This window comes from Acomys minous (genome assembly GCF_964271855.1).
Source record: "Acomys minous genome assembly, chromosome: 3".
Taxonomy (NCBI): Eukaryota; Metazoa; Chordata; class Mammalia; order Rodentia; family Muridae; genus Acomys; species Acomys minous.
In genome coordinates, this window is record NC_140485.1 from 143,528,866 (window position 1) to 143,547,549 (window position 18,684).

Here is an 18,684-nt window from a genome sequence, read left to right on the forward strand (position 1 = left end):
CGTGCTACCCCCACACTCAGGCTGTCCATCGTGCTACCCCCACACTCAGGCTGTACATCGTGCTACCCTCACACTCAGGCTGTCCATCGTGCTACCCCCACACTCAGGCTGTACATTACACTACCCCACACTCAGGCTGTCCATCGTGCTTCCCTCACACTCAGGCTGTCCATCGTGCTACCCCCACACTCAGGCTGTCCATCGTGCTATCCCCACACTTAGGCTGTATATTACACTACCCTCACACTCAGGCTGTCCATCGTGCTATCCCCACACTCAGGCTGTCCATCGTGCTACCCTCACACTCAGGCTGTCCATCGTGCTACCCCCACACTCAGGCTGTTCATCGTGCTACCCCCACACTCAGGCTGTATATTACACTACCCTCACACTCAGGCTGTCCATCGTGCTTCCCTCACACTCAGGCTGTCCATCGTGCTACCCCCACACTCAGGCTGTCCATCGTGCGACCCCCACACTCAGGCTGTAGATTGTGCTACCCTCACACTTAGGCTGTACGTTGTGCTACCATGACTGTCTTTCTGTTTTTATATAGAATATCACAACATGTGACTCAGAACATTATTTTGGCGCTCTTTCCTTTTTATTTAGCTTGTATTTTACTATAAAGGATGACCTTGAACTCCTGATCTTCCTGCCCCTGCCTCCCTATTCTTGGAATACAGGCCTGGGCTATCACTCCCCACTTATCTTTATGTCTCAAACAATGACAATTAGTGGAAGAATGGGTCAGCCTAAACCTTTTCTTGGCTTAACACATAATAGTTCATAATAGCATTTGTGATTGTGAGAGAATCACAGGTATTCTGTGGATTCCAAGTCGCTTCTAAGCCTTTATCAATACGTGAACGACTTACTAGGCCTTACAGTTAGGGAACTGATTCACTGCTCACGATGACACAGATGGAGCTTTCAGGTGAACCAGAAACCAAGGATGACTGACCATGCTTTAGAGGCATCTATAAGCCCTACAAACATATTTTTCCCTCATAAAAACAACAATAAAGAGAGTACACACTTGATTTCTAGCAATACTGAAATTTTCCTTTAGCAACACAGTGCTGTGGGCATTAGTTGTCTAACTGCTATCTTCCCAAACGAATTCTGTATGAGCCAGTGTTTTTTCAGCAGGAGTAAAGCTCTTACTGTCAAAAATCAGTTTACACTGTGGCTATCGGTGGGAACTATGTGTTTGGAAGCTAGCAAGGGTCCTGAGCTGCACTGCCACTGGGGATCGCATCACAGTTAAAAAAAAAAACACACAGTAAAATAAATAAGCAAATAAAACCCAAAACAAACAAACAAAAAAAAACCACACAAGTCCACACAGAAGCAGAACTTAAAGGCACAAAGGAACAGGATGGTAGGACAGGAAGATGCATTCACACACATATGCTTTTTTGCCAATCGACCCTCTTTAACGTCCAGAAGAGGCCGAGGGGTCTCCTGAAGAATTCATTCCCCATGGCACGAGTTCAACACCAGGCTCCTCTGCTGAAAAGCTTCCTTATGCAGCGCTGCTGCGCTGGTGCAGTCTTGGAGAAAAGGAGACAAAGCCGGGCTGGAGGGAAGATGCCCTTCTTTCCTACAAAAGAAGAAATCCAACTGGTAGACAGAAACAACAACAACAGCAACAACATGTCTTTACACTGTTCAAGGGCGACGGCAAAAAAAAAGAGGGCGTGTCAAATGCAGCGCACTACTGCTCTCTCTCAGCTTCGGTGAAAGCTTTCCTTTGGGCACGCCATTGAGAATGCCAGCCACCAATTTTACCTGGATGACATTTTTTTCGGATGTGTTTATTCTCCAGCGAACAAATATTTTTGGCACGGAAGAGACAATGAAGAAGACAAAGAAACAACCCCTTTAAAGCCCACAACATTTGCTGTTGAAGCTAATTTTTACGTTTCTAGGTTCAAGGGACGCTTTAAAAGATTAAATAAACAAACAAAAAAACCCACAAGACAAAAACCAAAAAAAAACTCACGCTAATGTCTCTCCCTGTTCTTTAACTCTGGTTCGCTGTCTCCTCCGAGGTGGCGTGCGCTCCCGGGAGACACAAAGGCCTCCGCCGCTCCCCGCCCGGGGCTGAGGAATGCGGGGGATTCAACCAGCACCGGGGGCCGGAGGAGGACTTGGAAAACATTTGCCCTGACACGCTCACACACAAGCATAATAATTTATCTTTCCTCGGGAGAAAGGCCAGCTCGGATCTGACCCCAGCAGCCAGCGCACCCCAGGGGTCAGGGCCGCGGCGGGACGGCCGGCCGGCCGGTTCCGCGGGCAGCGCTGCCCACGCCCACCTGTCCACCCGGCTCCGCAGCTCCCAGGGCCCGCCCCGCCCATCGGGACGCCCGCCACACCTCAGCCGGCCCGGGGCGGACCGAGTGGCTCCGGTGAGGAGCTGCGCCGGCGCGAGGACCCCTACCCCCCACCCCACGAGTCGCGACCGCCGCACCGAGCGCCCCCCGCGGACTCCCGGCGCGCCCCGTCCTTCCCCGGGGACGCGCGGCCACGCAGCAGCACCTAGCGGAGCGGCGCGGAGGTGCGCGGGTCGCGCGCGCGCGCACGGCGGGGACGCGCACGGCGGCGGGCGCGCACGGCGGGCCGGCGGGCGAGCAGGGGGGCGGCGCTCGGCGCACCGGCCGCGGCTGAGGCGGGCTGAGGCGGCGCGGGCCGGACGCGGGCCGAGCCCGGCGGAGGACGCGCGGCGGCGGCGGCGGCGGCGAGGCGGCCTGCGCTGTTCCGGCCCCGGCCGACCGTGGGGGAGGGAGGAGCGGCCGCGACCATGTCGGCGGGCGGCCGCGACGAAGAACGGCGGAAGCTGGCCGACATCATTCACCATTGGAACGCCAACCGGCTGGACCTGTTCGAGATCAGCCAGCCGACCGAGGTGAGGAGCGGCGCCGCCGCCGCCGGGGCGTGAGGGGTTGGGGGCGCGCGCGGGGCCGGCGGCGCGGAGGCCGCGGGAGGCAGAGCGCGGTGGGGTCCCGCGGCCGGCCGCCCCTCCCCCGCCGGCCCTCCCTTCTTCCCTCCCGCCCGCCCGCCAGACCGCGGACCCGCCCTCGCCCGCGGCCCTGTCCCCTCGGCCTCCGCCCACCGTGCGGGCCGGCAGGGTCCCTAGGGGCGGTCGTCCTTGTCGCTTCTTGCGGCGCCTCGCCGCCCGGGCGGGGTCTGAGGCTGCTCGGTGGCCTGCGCTGCGGGCGGGCTGGCCACCTGCGCCCCGGGGGGGGGCGAGGACGCACCTGGACACGCACTCGTGTCACTGGGAACCCCCCGCCTAGCCACCCACGTGTGTCCTCAGCCCCCCCACCCCCCGTGTCACCGGGACCCTTCCCAGCGTCCTCAGACCCCACGGGACTGCACCTGGCCGCCCACCTGTACCCACACAACCCACCTGTGCCTCCCGGCCCCCGCCCTGGCGGTGCACCGGCCCCCCTCCTCGTCCCCAGTCCCCGGCGCGGCCCACTCCAGGCCGGGGGGGGCGGCCTCCCCTTTGAGGGGGTGGCCCACGGGGCCCCGGGGCGGTCGTGTGCTCATCGCGGCCGGGTCCTTTGATGGCGTCTTCCTAGTGCCCCGACGCGGGTCTCGGTCCCCCCCCCTCCCCCCCGCCCAGGCACGTGACCGGCCAGTGCCCGCGGCCGTCTGAGCCCCGGGGCGCCGTGGCGGGCATCGGACCGACGGGGAGAAGCCCTGCTCCAGCCCCGGTGCAGTGGCAGCTCCTAACCGAGCTGCGGGGAGCGTACCGGACGGTTTTGGGGGTGGGGTGGGTGAGGGCCAGTATCCAGCCGGTTAGTACCATGAGTGCCTGTGCGGACGGACGCCGGGCCGTTAAGTCGTGGCTGGGCGGACACTGTGCCTGACCCACACCTCTACCCGGGATTTGTGCCGGGTCAGGAAACAGCCCTAGTTTCTGATTTCTTGCAAGAGGTGCCTGCTAAGACGCAGCCGCGGGAACCTTCGGTAGACTGCAGTCTCGAATGGAGTCTCTTTCGTGCTTGGCTTTTCACCCTTTGGACTTCTTTTTGCCCGTGGAGGAAGGCAGGCTCCCCCTTTTCTTCTCTCTCACCTTCTTGTGCGCACACTTGACCTACTTTGAGCCCTTCCTCTGGGGCCCAACTTGACAAGCTGAGGTAAATTATTAGGTTCAGGTTGCCAGTTTGAACACCGATGTCAAGTTACTCCTGATTCATAATTCATCTTCTGTAATGGTTTTACGAGTTGCGTTTTAGTAAGCACAGTTGCTGTGTAGTTAGTGCTCATTCATAGACTTACTAGCGATTCTTTAGAAAGGACCCGTCGAGTAGCTTAGTTCCAATATTATCTTGACTTTCAGTAAATTAGCTTGTTTTTTTTTTTTAACTGCAGGATAAAATTTGGAGGCAAAATATTGTTGGTCATGTCAATTCACTCCCCCCACCCCCTTTTTTTCCAGAGTTCTTAATTCTGGCTAAGAAGTGTTTTCAGTTGAGAAGTGATGTTCAGCTTAATATTGTTTTAGTCTTAAATTAAGGCGTTAGTTTTAAAAGATTCCAAATTAAATATATTTGATTTAATTGGATTTTATTTTGTAAGCATTCAGTTGAAACTTTTATCTATCCTCTTGGAGATATGAACAGTTATTAAAGTTGGCATCTTTTGGGGGAAGCTTCTCTTCCCCAGTTGTTCTGCTGGTGAGGAGTTGTGTAGACAATGAGAAAAATTAAAGGACTTAAAACTGAGCTGGGTGCTGTGGGCTTTAATCCTAGCACTCAGGAGGCAAAGGCAGAGGCGCAGGCAGAGGCAGATGCAGATGGATCGCTGTGAGTTCGAGGCCAGGCTTGTCTAAAAAGTGAGTCCAGGACAGCCAAGGCTACACACAGAGAAACCCTGTCTCGAAAACCAATAAATAAATACATACATACATAAATACATAAATAAATAAATAATCAATCTTTTTCATGCTTCATTACCCTCACATCTGAACATTTCTATTTTTAGAAATGACTAATTGACAGCCTTTCATAATGAAAACATTTTTTTTCAAAAAGCATCTAATGTAATTTTTCTTGGTTGTCTGCAATGGCCAGCCCACATTTTATATGTTGTTTTTTTAGAGACTCTTTGGATCCTGTCAAAATCACCCTGCTCTTGTGTTTGAGGAGAGCTTTATGTTGAGCATGCCACATGACAGTAAACTTAGTTCTCTGAAGCAACAGTCTAAGCCAGTGGTTTCAGCCGGCTTGGTCAAGGCTGCCTCTGAAGACGATTTTACCATCTAATGTTCGCTTTTTATTCCACTTGGCCGATAACAAACCAGGAGTTTTCTATGAGAGGATAAGTATTATTCAGCCCCTGTTAGGTTTTCAGTGAGCGTTGCAGAGATTGACTGCGAAGTGGAGGACTCCAGCCTTGTACTGCTCAACTGGGCAATCTTTACATAGGTTTGTAAGAGTGTGAGTTTTGTTTGTTTGTTTTTGGTACAACGTTCAGTATCTATTGCCACACTTTCAGCTCCATTAGTCATCTGTGACTTGCTTGTATCTGGCAGCTTTGATAACCAGTGATAATTCTTGGCTTTCTATATTTAGCAAGATGATTAACTTTGACTATATTTACTCTTAAAGGAAATTAGAATATGTTTTGGCATCATCCTGGTTAAGTTTGCATTTTTTTTCATGTTCACATTTTTGTGTAAATGGGAAAATGTTCAAGGAGTAAGCAAGTTGCTGTTGAGTATTTTCCTATCTTTCCCTTATTTGGGTCCTGGAATCTTGTGAACTTTGTGAAAATAAGAGTCAACGATCTAAACAGAATGTGAACATTTTATGATTGGGAGAGTGACGGTAAGCTGAGTTAATAGCTTGACAACTATAAAAATTAATAAACATGTTTCTCAAAGCATTTTGGGACTCTATTTCCTTTTTAAATTAGGGCTTTATTTGTTTAGGGATTTCTAGTGAGTTATAATGGTAGAGTGCCCCTTCAAATCTTTTGAATATCCCACTACCTTTTCAGAGGAAGATTTCTCCAGTCACACACCTTGTCAGAATTACTGGGTTTTCTCCCTTTCTTTACACAAAGGCAAGAATTTAAAGATTTATTCTTGCAAAATTGCCGTCACAATTGGTACTGAATAAACATAAAGAAAATACTGAATGTGGTTTACTTTGTGTTTGCCTTTATTCCTGGCAAATCACGGCATAGGTGCCGTGTAAAAGTTCACTGAAAATTGTTCACACACTAAAGATTTGTTTTACCCTCACTTTTGCATAAAGGCTGTGCTGATAAACTGACATTTTAGCTTTGTGAGGTACTTTTAGTTCATTGTTGGCCTTTTTGCTTCTGGGGGAAAAATAACCCAGATTGTGTGTACTCCTGAATGTACTTTATTATAGGTGAGCATGGTTTATTCTAACTCCTTGCTTAATCTTGAGAAGTCATGTGGTGATATTACCTAAAAGATGTGTGCAAAAAATAACTCGGAGATTGCCATCAGAGGTGGACTAGGAAGTGTTGAAGTGAAGAGGCGGTAATTGCATAGCTTATTATAGCTACATATGTATTCTAGACTGACACTTAGGTTGCAATGATGCTTTGTCATGCAACCTATTTATGTTTGGAAATTTTGAAGGTAACAGTTGTAGTTTAAGTATTGGTACTGATGAAAAACTTTCCTGTGACTGCAAATGAAATAGATGGTTGTTACTGATGGGATTTAATATTTACAGCCACCTTGTTCTTTCTTCCTTCCCTTCCCTTCCCTTCTCTTTCTTTCTTTCTTTCGACAGAATTTCTCTGTTAGAACCCTGGCTGTCCTACAACTCACTTATAGACCAGGCTGGCGTCAACTTCACAGAGATTCACTTGCCTCTTCCTCCCAAGCGCTGGGATTAAAGGCGTGCGCCATGAAGCCCAGTGACTGCTGTTACTGTTTGAGACATAGTCTCCGTGAGTAGATCAGACAGGCCTGCAGCTAGTGACTCCTGCCCCAGCCGCAGTGCTAAGGTTATAGGTGAGCATGCGTGGCTTCCTTTCCTCTGTAACTTACTGATCTTCACTGAGTGCTAGAATTCTTAAAGTCTTTGTCCCATAATAACTGATTAAAATTTGTGTTTATAAAGCTCTTGTCTAATGTTTGGATACTTTCCCCCTCCCTTATTCAATAAGAAATTTACTTACTTAAAACAATTTCAGATGATGGCATTATCCAGAAATTGTTTGGCAGGTTATGTAAAAGGAACTTATATTTGACTATTCGGTTGTTGTCTTGAAGAATTGCTGCCTCTATCTGCTCACCTAGGCCTAGTCCCGGAAGCTTCTTGTCTCTGTACACTCTCACCTAGGCCCAGAACGTTTTCAGCTTCAGAGACTTGCTGCTGAGTAAGCTCACCCTTGCTTGTTCTCACTGAGCTCTGGGCTGGCAGGTTCAGCTCAGCTGCTCTGGCTCAAACTCCTCCCCCAGCTGACTTAGACAGTCTGGCTTCTCTCAGCCTCTGAACTGCTCTGCCTGGCCTCACCAGTCTGCTCCAGTCTCCCGGCTCCTCCTCGTCCTCTGGCTGGCGTGCCTTCACCTGGGTCTGGCTTGTTCTTGCATCCAGCCTCTCTCTGTAAAAGTCTCCATGGCAAAACGGTCCCCCTCACCCCAATTGGGCTTACCCTGTTCTGGCAAATCTTTCTCTGACTTACTACTTTTTTCTGTCATTCCCTTAGACATCACTCCCAAACATGGGTGCTTCCCTCTACAAACCAACTTTACCTTCGTTGTTGAGATTAAAAGCATGTACCACCACGCCTGGACCCAAGCTTTTCCTTACCTGAAGGTTGCTCTGTATCCCCGGGCTGGCCTTGAGCTCAGCTCTGCTCGCTTCTGTCTCCTGGATTAAAGGCTTGCTTCTGTTCCAGCCAGATCACACACAACCTAGGTCTCTGCATGTGTCTCTTGCCCAGCAGTCATGTTCTGAATTAAAATAACTCTACAAGGCCAATTTGTAATTGTTAGATGGTTGAACTGCTGAAACTTGTTTTCATGAACATTTGACTTTATACTCCACAGTTCTGTTTGAAATTTACACACAAGTGGAAGTAGGAGACCTGAGAATGCCTGATTTGTGTTCCCCATTTTTTCACTATCAAACATATACTTAGGTACTTTGTGACTCCATGGGGGCAGAAATCAGAACAACTGATAGTAGGAACAAGAGAAAAATAATTTTAACATGGAAACGTTTCCCATGGTAGCCGTTTTAAAATTCTATTCTCAGACAGATGTGGTGGCGCATGCCAGTAATCTCAGCACTCGGGAGGCAGAGGCAGGCGGATCGCTGTGAGTTCGAGGCCAGCCTGGTCTACAAAGTGAGTCCAGGACAGCTAAGGTTAAACAGAGAGACCCTGTCTCAAAATAAGTAAATAAATAAATAAAATTCTATTCTGCAACATGCTAGCTGGTTAACTTTTGGTATAATGGCTACAGGTTTGGCATAGGAGACCAAGCAGGCCGGTGTCACTTGCCTCCTGCAAACATTCCCCAATAGCTGCTCTCTGGGAGCACAGGTCTGTCCTGATGTCCTGAGCGATTTTCCATGCTATATGCTAGGAGGGGAGTTTGAGAATTAGAAACTGACATCTGGTAGAGTCTAATTTCACAGAGGCCACAGGACTTAGCCTACAATGACAGCATTTCTTCACTTCAGCATGGACAGTGAACTGTTTTGTGAATGGTTTCTGTAGCTCCTTATTTTCTGGGTGCGTGGTTGGTGGTGAGTTTGCAGTCTGCTCTGTAGCAGTCACTGAGTGGAGTCTTTACTTGCCCCTGGCAACCTAGATACAGCGCTGGTGTTAGTGATGGCTGCTTCACTTAGACCAGACTTAATTTGATTTTCTATGCCAATGAGAATACTTTATGTAATTTGTTGGCCCAGTGGAATATATAAATTTTATTGTAGATTTTTTTGTTTGTTTTTTGCTTTTTGTTTTGTTTTTTCGAGACAGGTTTTCTCTGTGTAGCTCTGGATGCCCTGGGACTGACTCTGAAGACCAAGCTGGCCTTGAACTCACAGAGATCCACCTGCCTCCGTCTTCTGAGTGCTGGGATTAAAGGTGTGCACTACCACTGCCTGATGTGGAACATAAATTATGTAGCTGTAGATTTTTTTTTTTTTTTGGTTTTTCAAGACAGGGTTTCTCTGTGTAGTCTTGGCTGTCCTAGACTCACTTTGTAGTCCAGGCTGGCCTCGAACTCACAGCGCTCCGCCTGCCTCTGCCTCCCGAGTGCTGAGATTAAAGGCGTGCGCCACCACGCCCGGCTTGTAGCTGTAGATTTTTATGGAATTTTAATTGTGAGTAAATGACAACAGTAGAGTATAAGTAGAAGTAGACTTTCATTTTGAAAAAAAAAAAAACATGGGGCATCACATTAAGATACCAGGTCGGTGGGAGCTTAAGAAACAGTTTTATTGTTAAGTTGTGGATGAATTGAATACTTGTAGTCTGTAGAGCATGTACATTGATTTTTATCAGTTCTGGATAGGGTAAGTGTTTGTTAGCACTGACATTCCGATAAGGTCTGGACATTCTGGGGTAGGCTGCTCCTGGTGTCTCTAGACCTGTGAGCTGACGGCAGGCATGCACATTATCAAGACTGGACGTTCTTCATTCATGAGCACAGTTTCCTTAAGTTCTCCACTCAATTTGAAATCCAAAGTCCAAAATGCTGCAGATTCCAGAACAGTCTGAATGTTAATATGCCACCACAAGTGGAAGAGTCAGCATCTGACCTCATATGACAGGTTGTAGTAAAAATACAGGCACAACGAAAATACTGTATTGAATTATATGTAGGCTCTGTTTATAAGGTGTAACATAAGTTAAATGAATGTAATGTTTAAATTCAAGCCTTATCCCCAAGATACCTTATTACATACATGCAGACACTATAAAACCCAGAAAAATGTGAGCTCTGAAGATAGTTCTAGAGAGAGTGAGGGCAATTTACTGTGCTTGCTGGTCTCAAGTTACCTGCCTCAGGTTGCTTTCCCCATCCTTGGCTTGGATTTTGTTCTAGAAAACAACGACAACAAAAATCCACTCTCAATTTTGCATATGTGAGTGATGAATATCACATAATTTAGAGTGAATAACGTGAAAATAAGCACAGAATTCTTGAGAGTAGTTTTCTAATGTAAGTTGAGCCTAAAAGTTGAAGAATATGAGATTGCATAACTCGTTTGTGTGTATGTGTCAGTTTATAAGCATGTGTCAGGAATGAAATTATTCAGAGACTTGGAGATTGACTGATTATACTGTTATGTTCTTACTTGGCGCGTGCGCACACACACACACACACACACACACACACACACACACACACAAATACATGATGCTTTACTAGGTAAATCCCATTGCATTGTAGTTGGGTGACCATTCTGAACACTGTGGATTAGCTTGGATGCTGTAGATTACAGCATGCCAACAGGCACAGACTGGCACCGCTGCTCTTACCCTTGGATAGTCAGAATGGACTGGGTGGAACTGTCTTCACTTAATTGCCCTTTTGAACTTGCTGGAGTTTGCTAACTGACTCTAGATGGGCAGATCCAGACCTTTTTCACAGACTTGCACTTCTTTCTCCGTATGTGTTGTCTTTAAAACCAGTTTGCATTTTGGTAAGGTGAAATCAGACTGAGAACATACCCCATGGGTGGGGTCCAGCTCTGTGGGAGGAATGTGCCACAGGTTGTCCCCAGGTCAGGACGACGTCTTCCTGAGAGCACCACTTAAGGTCTGATGCAAAACAGAGGATCCTGAGTTGCCAGATGATGACGAGGAAGACAGTGTCTGTCCGCTTGCTGTCCGGCTGTTCTGTCAGTTAGGAGTGATGCCTGTGCTTTGTCAGAAGTGCAGCCCCTGCCTCTCCTTTGCTTGGCTTCAAGAGCTCTTAGATGAAATCAGCTGGAGAGATCTGAGCCCCTTGTTTGGCCCCTGCATGCACTTCACACATGTAGTACATATACATGTAGGCATAAAATATAAAATATGTACACATAATAAAATAAAAATTGAAAACTTAAAAAATAAAATTAAAAAAGAATAGAAAAAGCAACATTAAAAAAAGGTAAATGCTGCCCTTTGCACCAGAGCTTGTTTCTCTTGGTATGTCTGTAGAGTGGTGCTCTGCTTGAAGACCTGTTGTTTTCTGTTTGTTTGAGTGAACTTCATAGTTAAAAAATAGAAATAAAAGATAAATTCCTTGCAAATAAGTAAATACTACATACCCAGATTAACCAGACCCAAAGTCTATACAGCTTAATGAATTTAATATAGAATTGACAACATGTGAAACAGAAGCTGCAAGGTTTTACATAGACTTTTACACTTTTAGCATTGAATGCAATATATGTATTTAGCCACCACCAAAACAAACAAAAATCATAACAGAATTAATTCTAGAAAAACAGCTAGCTTTATCTCTTTCTGTCCATTATATGCACTCAGTCCTTCCTCATCCCCGCATTTGGCCTCTTGTTTTCTTTCCTTCATGCTGCATGCACACACGGGTACATTTGTGTACACATGTACGAATATTCTTGTCTAGATCCCACATTTGAGAGAGAACATGTGGTTTTTTTTTTCTTTTTTTTTCTGTCTAGCCTTGGTTGTCCCAGACTTACTTTGTATACCAGGTTGGCCTTGAGCTCAGAGAGATCCACCTTCCTCTGCCTCCTGAGTGCTAAGATTACAGGTACGCGCCAACACACCTGGCCCATGTTTTATCTCTTTCTGACAGTATTTGACCTCATTTTATACTCTTCTTTTTTTGTTTTGTTTGTTTTGGTTTTTCAAGACAGGGTTTCTCTGTGTAGCCTTGGCTGTCCTGGACTTGCTATGTAGACCAGGCTGGCCTCAAACTCACAGAGCTCCACCAGCCTCTGCTTCCCGAGTACTGGGATTAAAGGCATGTGCCACCACGCCTGGCTTCATTTTATATTCTAATTCCATCCATTTTTCTAAAAAATTTTTAACTTAATTTTTCTCTAGAGCTGAGAAACATTCTATTTTTTATGTTTTCCAAGTTTTTGTTACCTACTCACTTGATGCTTTGTTGTTTCCATTTCCTTGGTATAGTGAGTAGGGCAGCAGAAAAACCAGGGTGCAGGTGTCCCTGTGAGCTTCTCTGGATTCCCTTCCACGCGTGCTCTCCCGCACTCGCTGTTAATGAGGGTCATTGGACACTACTGAAAACAGCTTTTGACCATTAGTATTTCTAAAAAACTATCTGTTCACCACTGGCTCATTTGTTGATTTGAGGTTTTAGTCCCTTGGTATTTACTTTCTATAGTTGTTTGTAAATTCTGGCTATCAGCCTCTTGTCTGAAGTGTAGCTAGTCAGGACCTGTCTTCCATTCTATGGGCTTATTGGTGCCTTCTCTGTGCAGACTGTGGCTACCTGGGCTGTCTCCTGCACCATTGGTGTTGTCTTCGCTGTGTAGACTGTGGCTACCTGGGCTGTCTCCTGCACCATTGGTGTTGGCTTCTCTGTGCAGACTGTGGTTACCTGGGCTGTCTCCTGCACCATTGGTGTTGCCTTCGCTGTACAGAGTGGGCTGTCTCCTGCACCATTGGTGTTGCCTTCGCTGTGCAGACTGTGGCTACCTGGGCTGTCTCCTGCACCATTGGTGTTGCCTTCGCTGTGTAGACTGAGGTTACCTGGGCTGTCTCTTGCACCATTGGTGTTGCCTTCGCTGTGCAGACTGTGGCTACCTGGGCTGTCTCCTGCACCATTGGTGTTGTCTTTGCTTGTACAGAGTGGGCTGTCTCCTGCATTTGGTGTGTGTTGAGAAGTCCTTGCCAACCCTGATAGCTCAGTGCTGTATGATCGTGTACAGCATGAAGGTCTGAGCTGCTTTGCTCCTCCTGCTTTGTGTCTAGTTCCACGGGGCCGTTAGTGAAGGAAACAAACCAGTGTGGTTGCTGTAGGAAATCCTCACATACTTGAAGCCTGTTTTATTTGGAAATTACATTACCTCCTACAAACATGCTGACTATAAAATCCAAGATATACTCACTTTTACTCATTGTAGTTTTTGGTCACCTGTACAAATGCCAACACATGGGAGAGGTTAATACCATCTATTGTTACAAAAATAATTTATTCAGATGACCTGAAAAAGCCACAGAATACTCCAAGGTTTTGGGGGACTACAATTTATAAACTGTGCTCTAATATATTTAGAGATGGTTTTAAAATTTTTGTCTTGGGGGCTAGACATACTGCAGCTCCGTGACAGAGTACTTGCCCAGCATGCACAGTCTTAGATTTCATCCCTAGCACTAGGGTAATGATGGTGTGGTGGTAGCACTATGGTGTGTGTGTGTGTGTGTGTGTGTGTGTGTGTGTGTGTGTGTATTTTTTTTTTCCTAGACAGGGTTTCTCTTTGTACCCTTGGCTGCCCTGGACTCGCTTTGTAGACCAGGCTGGCCTTGAACTCACAGCAATCCATCTGCCTCTGCCTCCGGAGTGTTGGGATTAAAGGCCTGCACCACTGTGCCCAGCAAGTATATAATATTTTAAATGGACATAGTGCTTATGGGAGAATGGATTTCAACATTAATTTTAGACAAGTTTCCTCATTTCCTGTGTTTTTAAATATTCCATTTTAATTTTTAGTTACTAGTGATACAATACAAGCATTTTTTTTCACATTTTTGTTATTCAGTAATACTGGCCATAGTAGTAACCAACAAGTTATGTTATTTTAACCCATTTGAGGATATGACACAATTCACTCTTATTTGTGTAAGTGCTAGTTCCTAATCTTCTTGTCCCAGACCTATTTTCAATAGTACACAGGGAACAGAGAGCAGCAGTGGTCGGCGTAGTGTAAAATACCAATTTTTTTTTTTTTTGGTCTAATGTCAACTGTGTCTTAGGTTGACCTTTTTTTTTCCTAATTGAGAATATTTTTTAAATGCAATATATTCTGGTCATGATTTCCCCTCCCCCAACTCCTCTTAGAGCCTTCCTACCTCCTCACCCACCCTAATCCACACCTTTTTTCCTCTCTCATAAGAAAACAGGCAACTGGCTTGGTGTGGTGGTGCACACCTTTAATCCAAGCACTTGGGAGGCAGAGGCAGGTGGATTGCTGTAAGTTCGAGGCCAGCCTGGTCTACAAAGTGAGTCCTGGATAGTCAAGGCTACACAGAGAAACCCTGTCTTGAAAAGCAAACAAAACAAAACAAACAAACCAGGTAACTACACACACACACACACACACACACACACACACACACACACACACACACACACAAGACAGAGAGAGAGTAAGAATAGGACAAACCAGACCTTTTATTCTCCTCTCCTAAGTAGAGAATCTGAGCTCTGCCCACTCTTGGCTTCAGACATGCCCTTTTTCCTCTCTTAGAGTAAATCTGGTTTGGTTTAGTTTTTTGAGACAGGGTTTCTCTGTGTAGCCTTGGCTGTCCTGGACTAACTTTGTAGACCAGGCTGGCCTTATACTCACAGGGATTTACCTGCCTCTGCCTCTCTGAGTGCCGAGACCACAGGTGTGTACCACCACCCTGGCTTAGCTTTCATATGCCAAAACCTGTCAAAGCACACTTGGAATTGTAACACTTTAGTTTCTGAACGACAGCATTTGAGATTCCCTTATTTTTATCTAGTGGCAACTTGTTCTGCAACAGTGTATCATATTGTTATTTCCGGGTACATATACATTTCTTTGGCTATTTGGGTACCTTTTATATTTAAAGTTATAGACAGCATCACTGGATTGTTTTGATGGTGTATTATGCTTAATTAAACATTAACTTATAAGGGTAATACAGTTCAGACAAGGGATTCTAATCATGCGTGCACTGGTTTGTAGTGACGCCTCTTCCGGGTCCGTGGACCCCCCTTTTGTGTGAGAGGAGCCTGCTGTGAGCACCATGGACAGTAACTCGCGGCTTCTGCAGGTCAGGGCTTCCAGGATTTAAACAGGGCTTACTTCAAGTCTTGGCAAAGATGACCTCGTTGAGTTCACAGTACAGTTATGTGATTTTTATGCCAAATTGTCTGGTAACGGCTGAAGTTTTTAAAATTACACTCAGGAAATTGTCTTGGGGACTGTGGGTAGGGACACTGAAGAGTAGTCGTCGGGAAGAGCAGGAACCCGTGTGCGTGTGTCCCTCTTCGGCTGGTTGTTGGAGTCCTCTTGAAGCCTCTTAGGCCTGAAGGGTTAGCTGTAGTGAGCTGTGTGTTTAAAGACGCTGCTTTCTTTCTATTAGACATGTTCTGGATATTTGGAAAATACTAATAGAAACAGAGGTAAGCAGTTACCCAGTGGTGTGCTGTCTGAAGAAATTCCTTACTGCCTTTCTGGTTTTCTTGCAGAGTTTTGTTTAGGGTGGGAGAGCACATGTGTATCTGGCTAATCATTTTCATTTTAGCCAGTTGTGAATCATATTATTGGCATCTCTGCCAATAATTTAGTTGTTAGAATGGACCCAGGTTATTCTGGTAATGACACTCCACACCTCCCGAGGCCCACTCTGTGTCTCGAGTTTGGGTGGGTGCTTCCTGTGTCTTCCCTCCATCTTCCATGACAGTCTTGAGGTGGGCACTTTGCTATTTGCATTTGTGAATGGAAGAGAAAGTAAAGCAAGAGTAACTAACTTGTTGTGTGGCAGTGTTTGTGTACAGCTAGGCTGCTTACTACTGTCTTTGAAATCCACACCGGTTGAGTGTATTGATTTTTTTTTTTTTTTCCCTCTGAGAAAGGGTATCTCTGTGAAGCCTTGACTGTCCTGGACGAACTTTGTAGACCAGGCTGTCCTTGAACTCATAGAGTGCCTGCCTCTGCCTCCCGAGTGCTGGGATTACAGGCGTGTGCCACTGTGCCCAGCAAAATGACATTTTAAAAAATTTATTTTGTGTGTGTGCTTGCACTCACACATGTGGAGTTAGAGGACAGCTTGAAGGAGGGAGTTTTCCTTTGACCATGTGGATTCTGGGAATTGAACTCAGATCATCAGGTTGATGGCAGGCAGCCTGTAGTATAATGATATTTATTTTTATTTCTAATGTTCTATTCCAGTCTTTTTTCTCAGATAGATTACTCTGTCTTTGATGGCCCAGATGATACATGTCATATTTTTACTAACTACAGGCAGATTATGGAGTTACTTTGTCTCCTACACAGTAGCCAGAATTGTATGAGTGATGAATGTGTAAGCAAAACTTTATAGCTTTACTGAAAGCTTCCTAAGCTCATGAGGCAGGGAGAGAGAGAAAATAGATATGAGGCGATGAGTTGTGGCAGTGCGGTGGGACATGGGTGTTGGTGTCTGCTAGAGAGGCTCAGTAGTCCCTTCCCTCTCACTGTGGTTTTTCATCTCCTTCCCGGAGCTGCCTAGCCTTGCATGCTCTTTCTTCTGTGACTCCTAGAAACCCCGATTCTCCTTTCTGCTAAGTCTCAGCTAATTTGATTTCATACAACTATAGTGTCTATCACGTATTTGTTTTCTTCAGGTAACATTTGAATTCTAGAAAGATTATTTGTAGCCAGTAATTTGATTGTGACTAGCAGATTCCTATTATCTTCAGAGTGAGCATGAGCCATTCTGGAAGAGAGGGGATTTCACATGCAGGGCACGATTAGGGGTAGACTGCTGAGACGTAAGTGCACTGATGAGGCTGGAAAGCTTGGTGAGAGGTTTCTAGGTAGGAAGCTGGCCTCAGCTGGCCTCCCTGGTTGGTAGGGATTCATTAAGAATTCACTCAGTGGAAGCCTAAAACCAGGGGTAGCACCAAACTTACATATATTACCTTTTTATGCACATACCTTTATGGTAAAGTTTAATTTATAGATTAGGAACAGAACTTAGCAACAATAAGATAATTATGTAATACACTAAAATGTCTATATTAAAGGTCATTAACTAAAGTTAGGATTACTTAAACATAAACACTGCGCTACCACAACAGTCCATTTGTTAATGGAGACGGCTGCGAAATGACAAACAAGAGACATATACAGTGCGGAGACTCAAGTCAGTGCAGGTCCTGGGCCAGGACTCAGAGCCACATGCAATTTAACAATTACGGTTTGGACGAGGAGTTAGCTTGGTTGGTAAAGTGCCTGCTGCAAAAGTATGGGGGAGTTTGAACGCTTAGCACCCATGTAAAAGCCGATGTGTGCATCTGTAACCTGAGTGGTGGAAGGGTGGAGGACAGGCAGGTCCCTCAGGTTCATTGGTCAGTCAGGGTAGTGGGAGTGTAAGCTCCAGATTCAGTGTCAGACTGTGTGGAGACAGCTGGGTGGTGGTGGCGCACACCTTTAATCCCAGCAGAGGCTGGTGGGTCTCAGATGTGGAGGCCAGCCTGGTCTACAGAGTGAGTTCCAGTGAGTTCCAGGACAGCCAGAGCTGTACAGAAAAATTCTATCTCAAAACCCCCTCCCCTCCCTCCAAAAAGTGGAGAGGGATTGAGGAAAACACTGGCCTTCCTGGCCTACACACAGGCACGCACCACACGTGTGCACACACAGATATAAACCTTAATGCATATTATACATGGACATAGACACATACAGAACAAAACCGTAGAACTGTTGACTTGTGCAGTTATTTCAACTACAGTTCACAAGGGTCACTGAAGTGGGAGAAATTTAAATTGCAGATACACAGGGCCTTCTACTTGCATTTCTTCTATAAGAGGCTTTCTCAAGTGTTTTAATAATCATGTTTGCATACTTCGTTTTTATTATGAGAACAAATCTCACTAAGTCTTTTAGTTTTGTTCTTAGATATGTATAGTTTTATTTTTATTTAACATAGCATCATCTGGCGCTCTCTCTCTCTCTCTCTCTCTCTCTCTCTCTCTCTCTCTATATATATATATATATATATAATTTTTAAAAATTTTTTAAAGTTTATCTTTGTAGCCTTGGCTGTCCTGGACTTGCTTTGTAGACAAGGCTGCCCTTGAACTCATAGCGATCCACCTGCCTCTGCCTCCCTGAGTGCTAGGATTAAAGGCGTGCGTCACCATATTCTTGTGGTCTGTATTCTTGAATAAGGTACTATTTTAACTTAAAATTTTTAATTATTTGTTTTTTAATGGTGTGGCCCCTAAACAACCAGCACTGTTGTTTTGTGGTTTGCACAGCTTTGGAAATAGCTTCCGATGCAGTGGGTGTGCTGACATTGGTTGGTATTACAAGCTCAGTTCTGGAGAGGTACTGCAGCTGCACCTTACAGTGCTTATTAATTATTCAGTTCTGGAGAGGTACTGCAGCTGCACCTTACAGTGCTTATTAATTATTCAGTTCTGGAGAGGTACTGCAGCTGCACCTTACAGTGCTTATTAATTATTCAGTTCTGGAGAGGTACTGCAGCTGCACCTTACAGAGCTTATTGTTTACATCACGAGCTGATGTGTGTAAGCAGCAGAGACTGGAGGAGTAGTTAGCGCCTCCATCAGGGCTGAGCTGGAATGCTGGCTCATTGGTAATGGCTCAGCCCTGCGAACGCTTGGAGCATTTAAAGGTTACCTTTGGATCCTGCGGGGTTGTGTGACGTGAAGGCTGAGAACCTGTTCCTTGCCAGGCCTTATTAGAGGTGATGAACTAGCCTGTGATCTCAAAGGAGAGAGTGAGAAAGAAGTGTGCCCTCTGCCCCTAA

At 46.1% G+C, this 18,684-nt stretch overlaps 1 protein-coding gene and 1 long non-coding RNA gene across 30 annotated transcripts in view; one reads left to right on the top strand and one right to left on the bottom strand.

Annotated features, from left to right (window-relative positions):
* Positions 1-582: 582 nt before the first annotated feature.
* LOC311594621 lies at positions 583-3,806 on the bottom strand. Of its 5 annotated transcripts, none has more exons than XR_014778149.1 (2): positions 3,419-3,806; positions 583-1,606 (listed from the first exon to the last, which is right to left on the bottom strand). It is a non-coding gene; the product is annotated as an uncharacterized lncRNA (long non-coding RNA). The 5 variants fall into 5 exon arrangements; XR_014778150.1 differs by lacking the exon at positions 3,419-3,806 and adding an exon at positions 2,480-2,586; XR_014778151.1 differs by lacking the exon at positions 3,419-3,806 and adding an exon at positions 2,385-2,469.
* The window catches only part of AFDN (afadin, adherens junction formation factor), a 120,287-nt gene continuing 104,278 nt past the window's right edge, over positions 2,676-18,684 (top strand). For 24 of the 25 annotated variants that reach the window (XM_084776463.1, XM_084776483.1, XM_084776473.1 and 21 more), the window contains exon 1: positions 2,676-2,914. In XM_084776463.1, the coding sequence (XP_084632589.1) occupies positions 2,810-2,914 (105 nt within the window). In that variant the 5' untranslated portion in view covers positions 2,676-2,809. Of the gene's footprint in view, positions 2,915-6,791; positions 7,016-18,684 lie in introns of all 25 variants that reach the window. The other variant, XM_084776472.1, reaches the window with a different exon arrangement.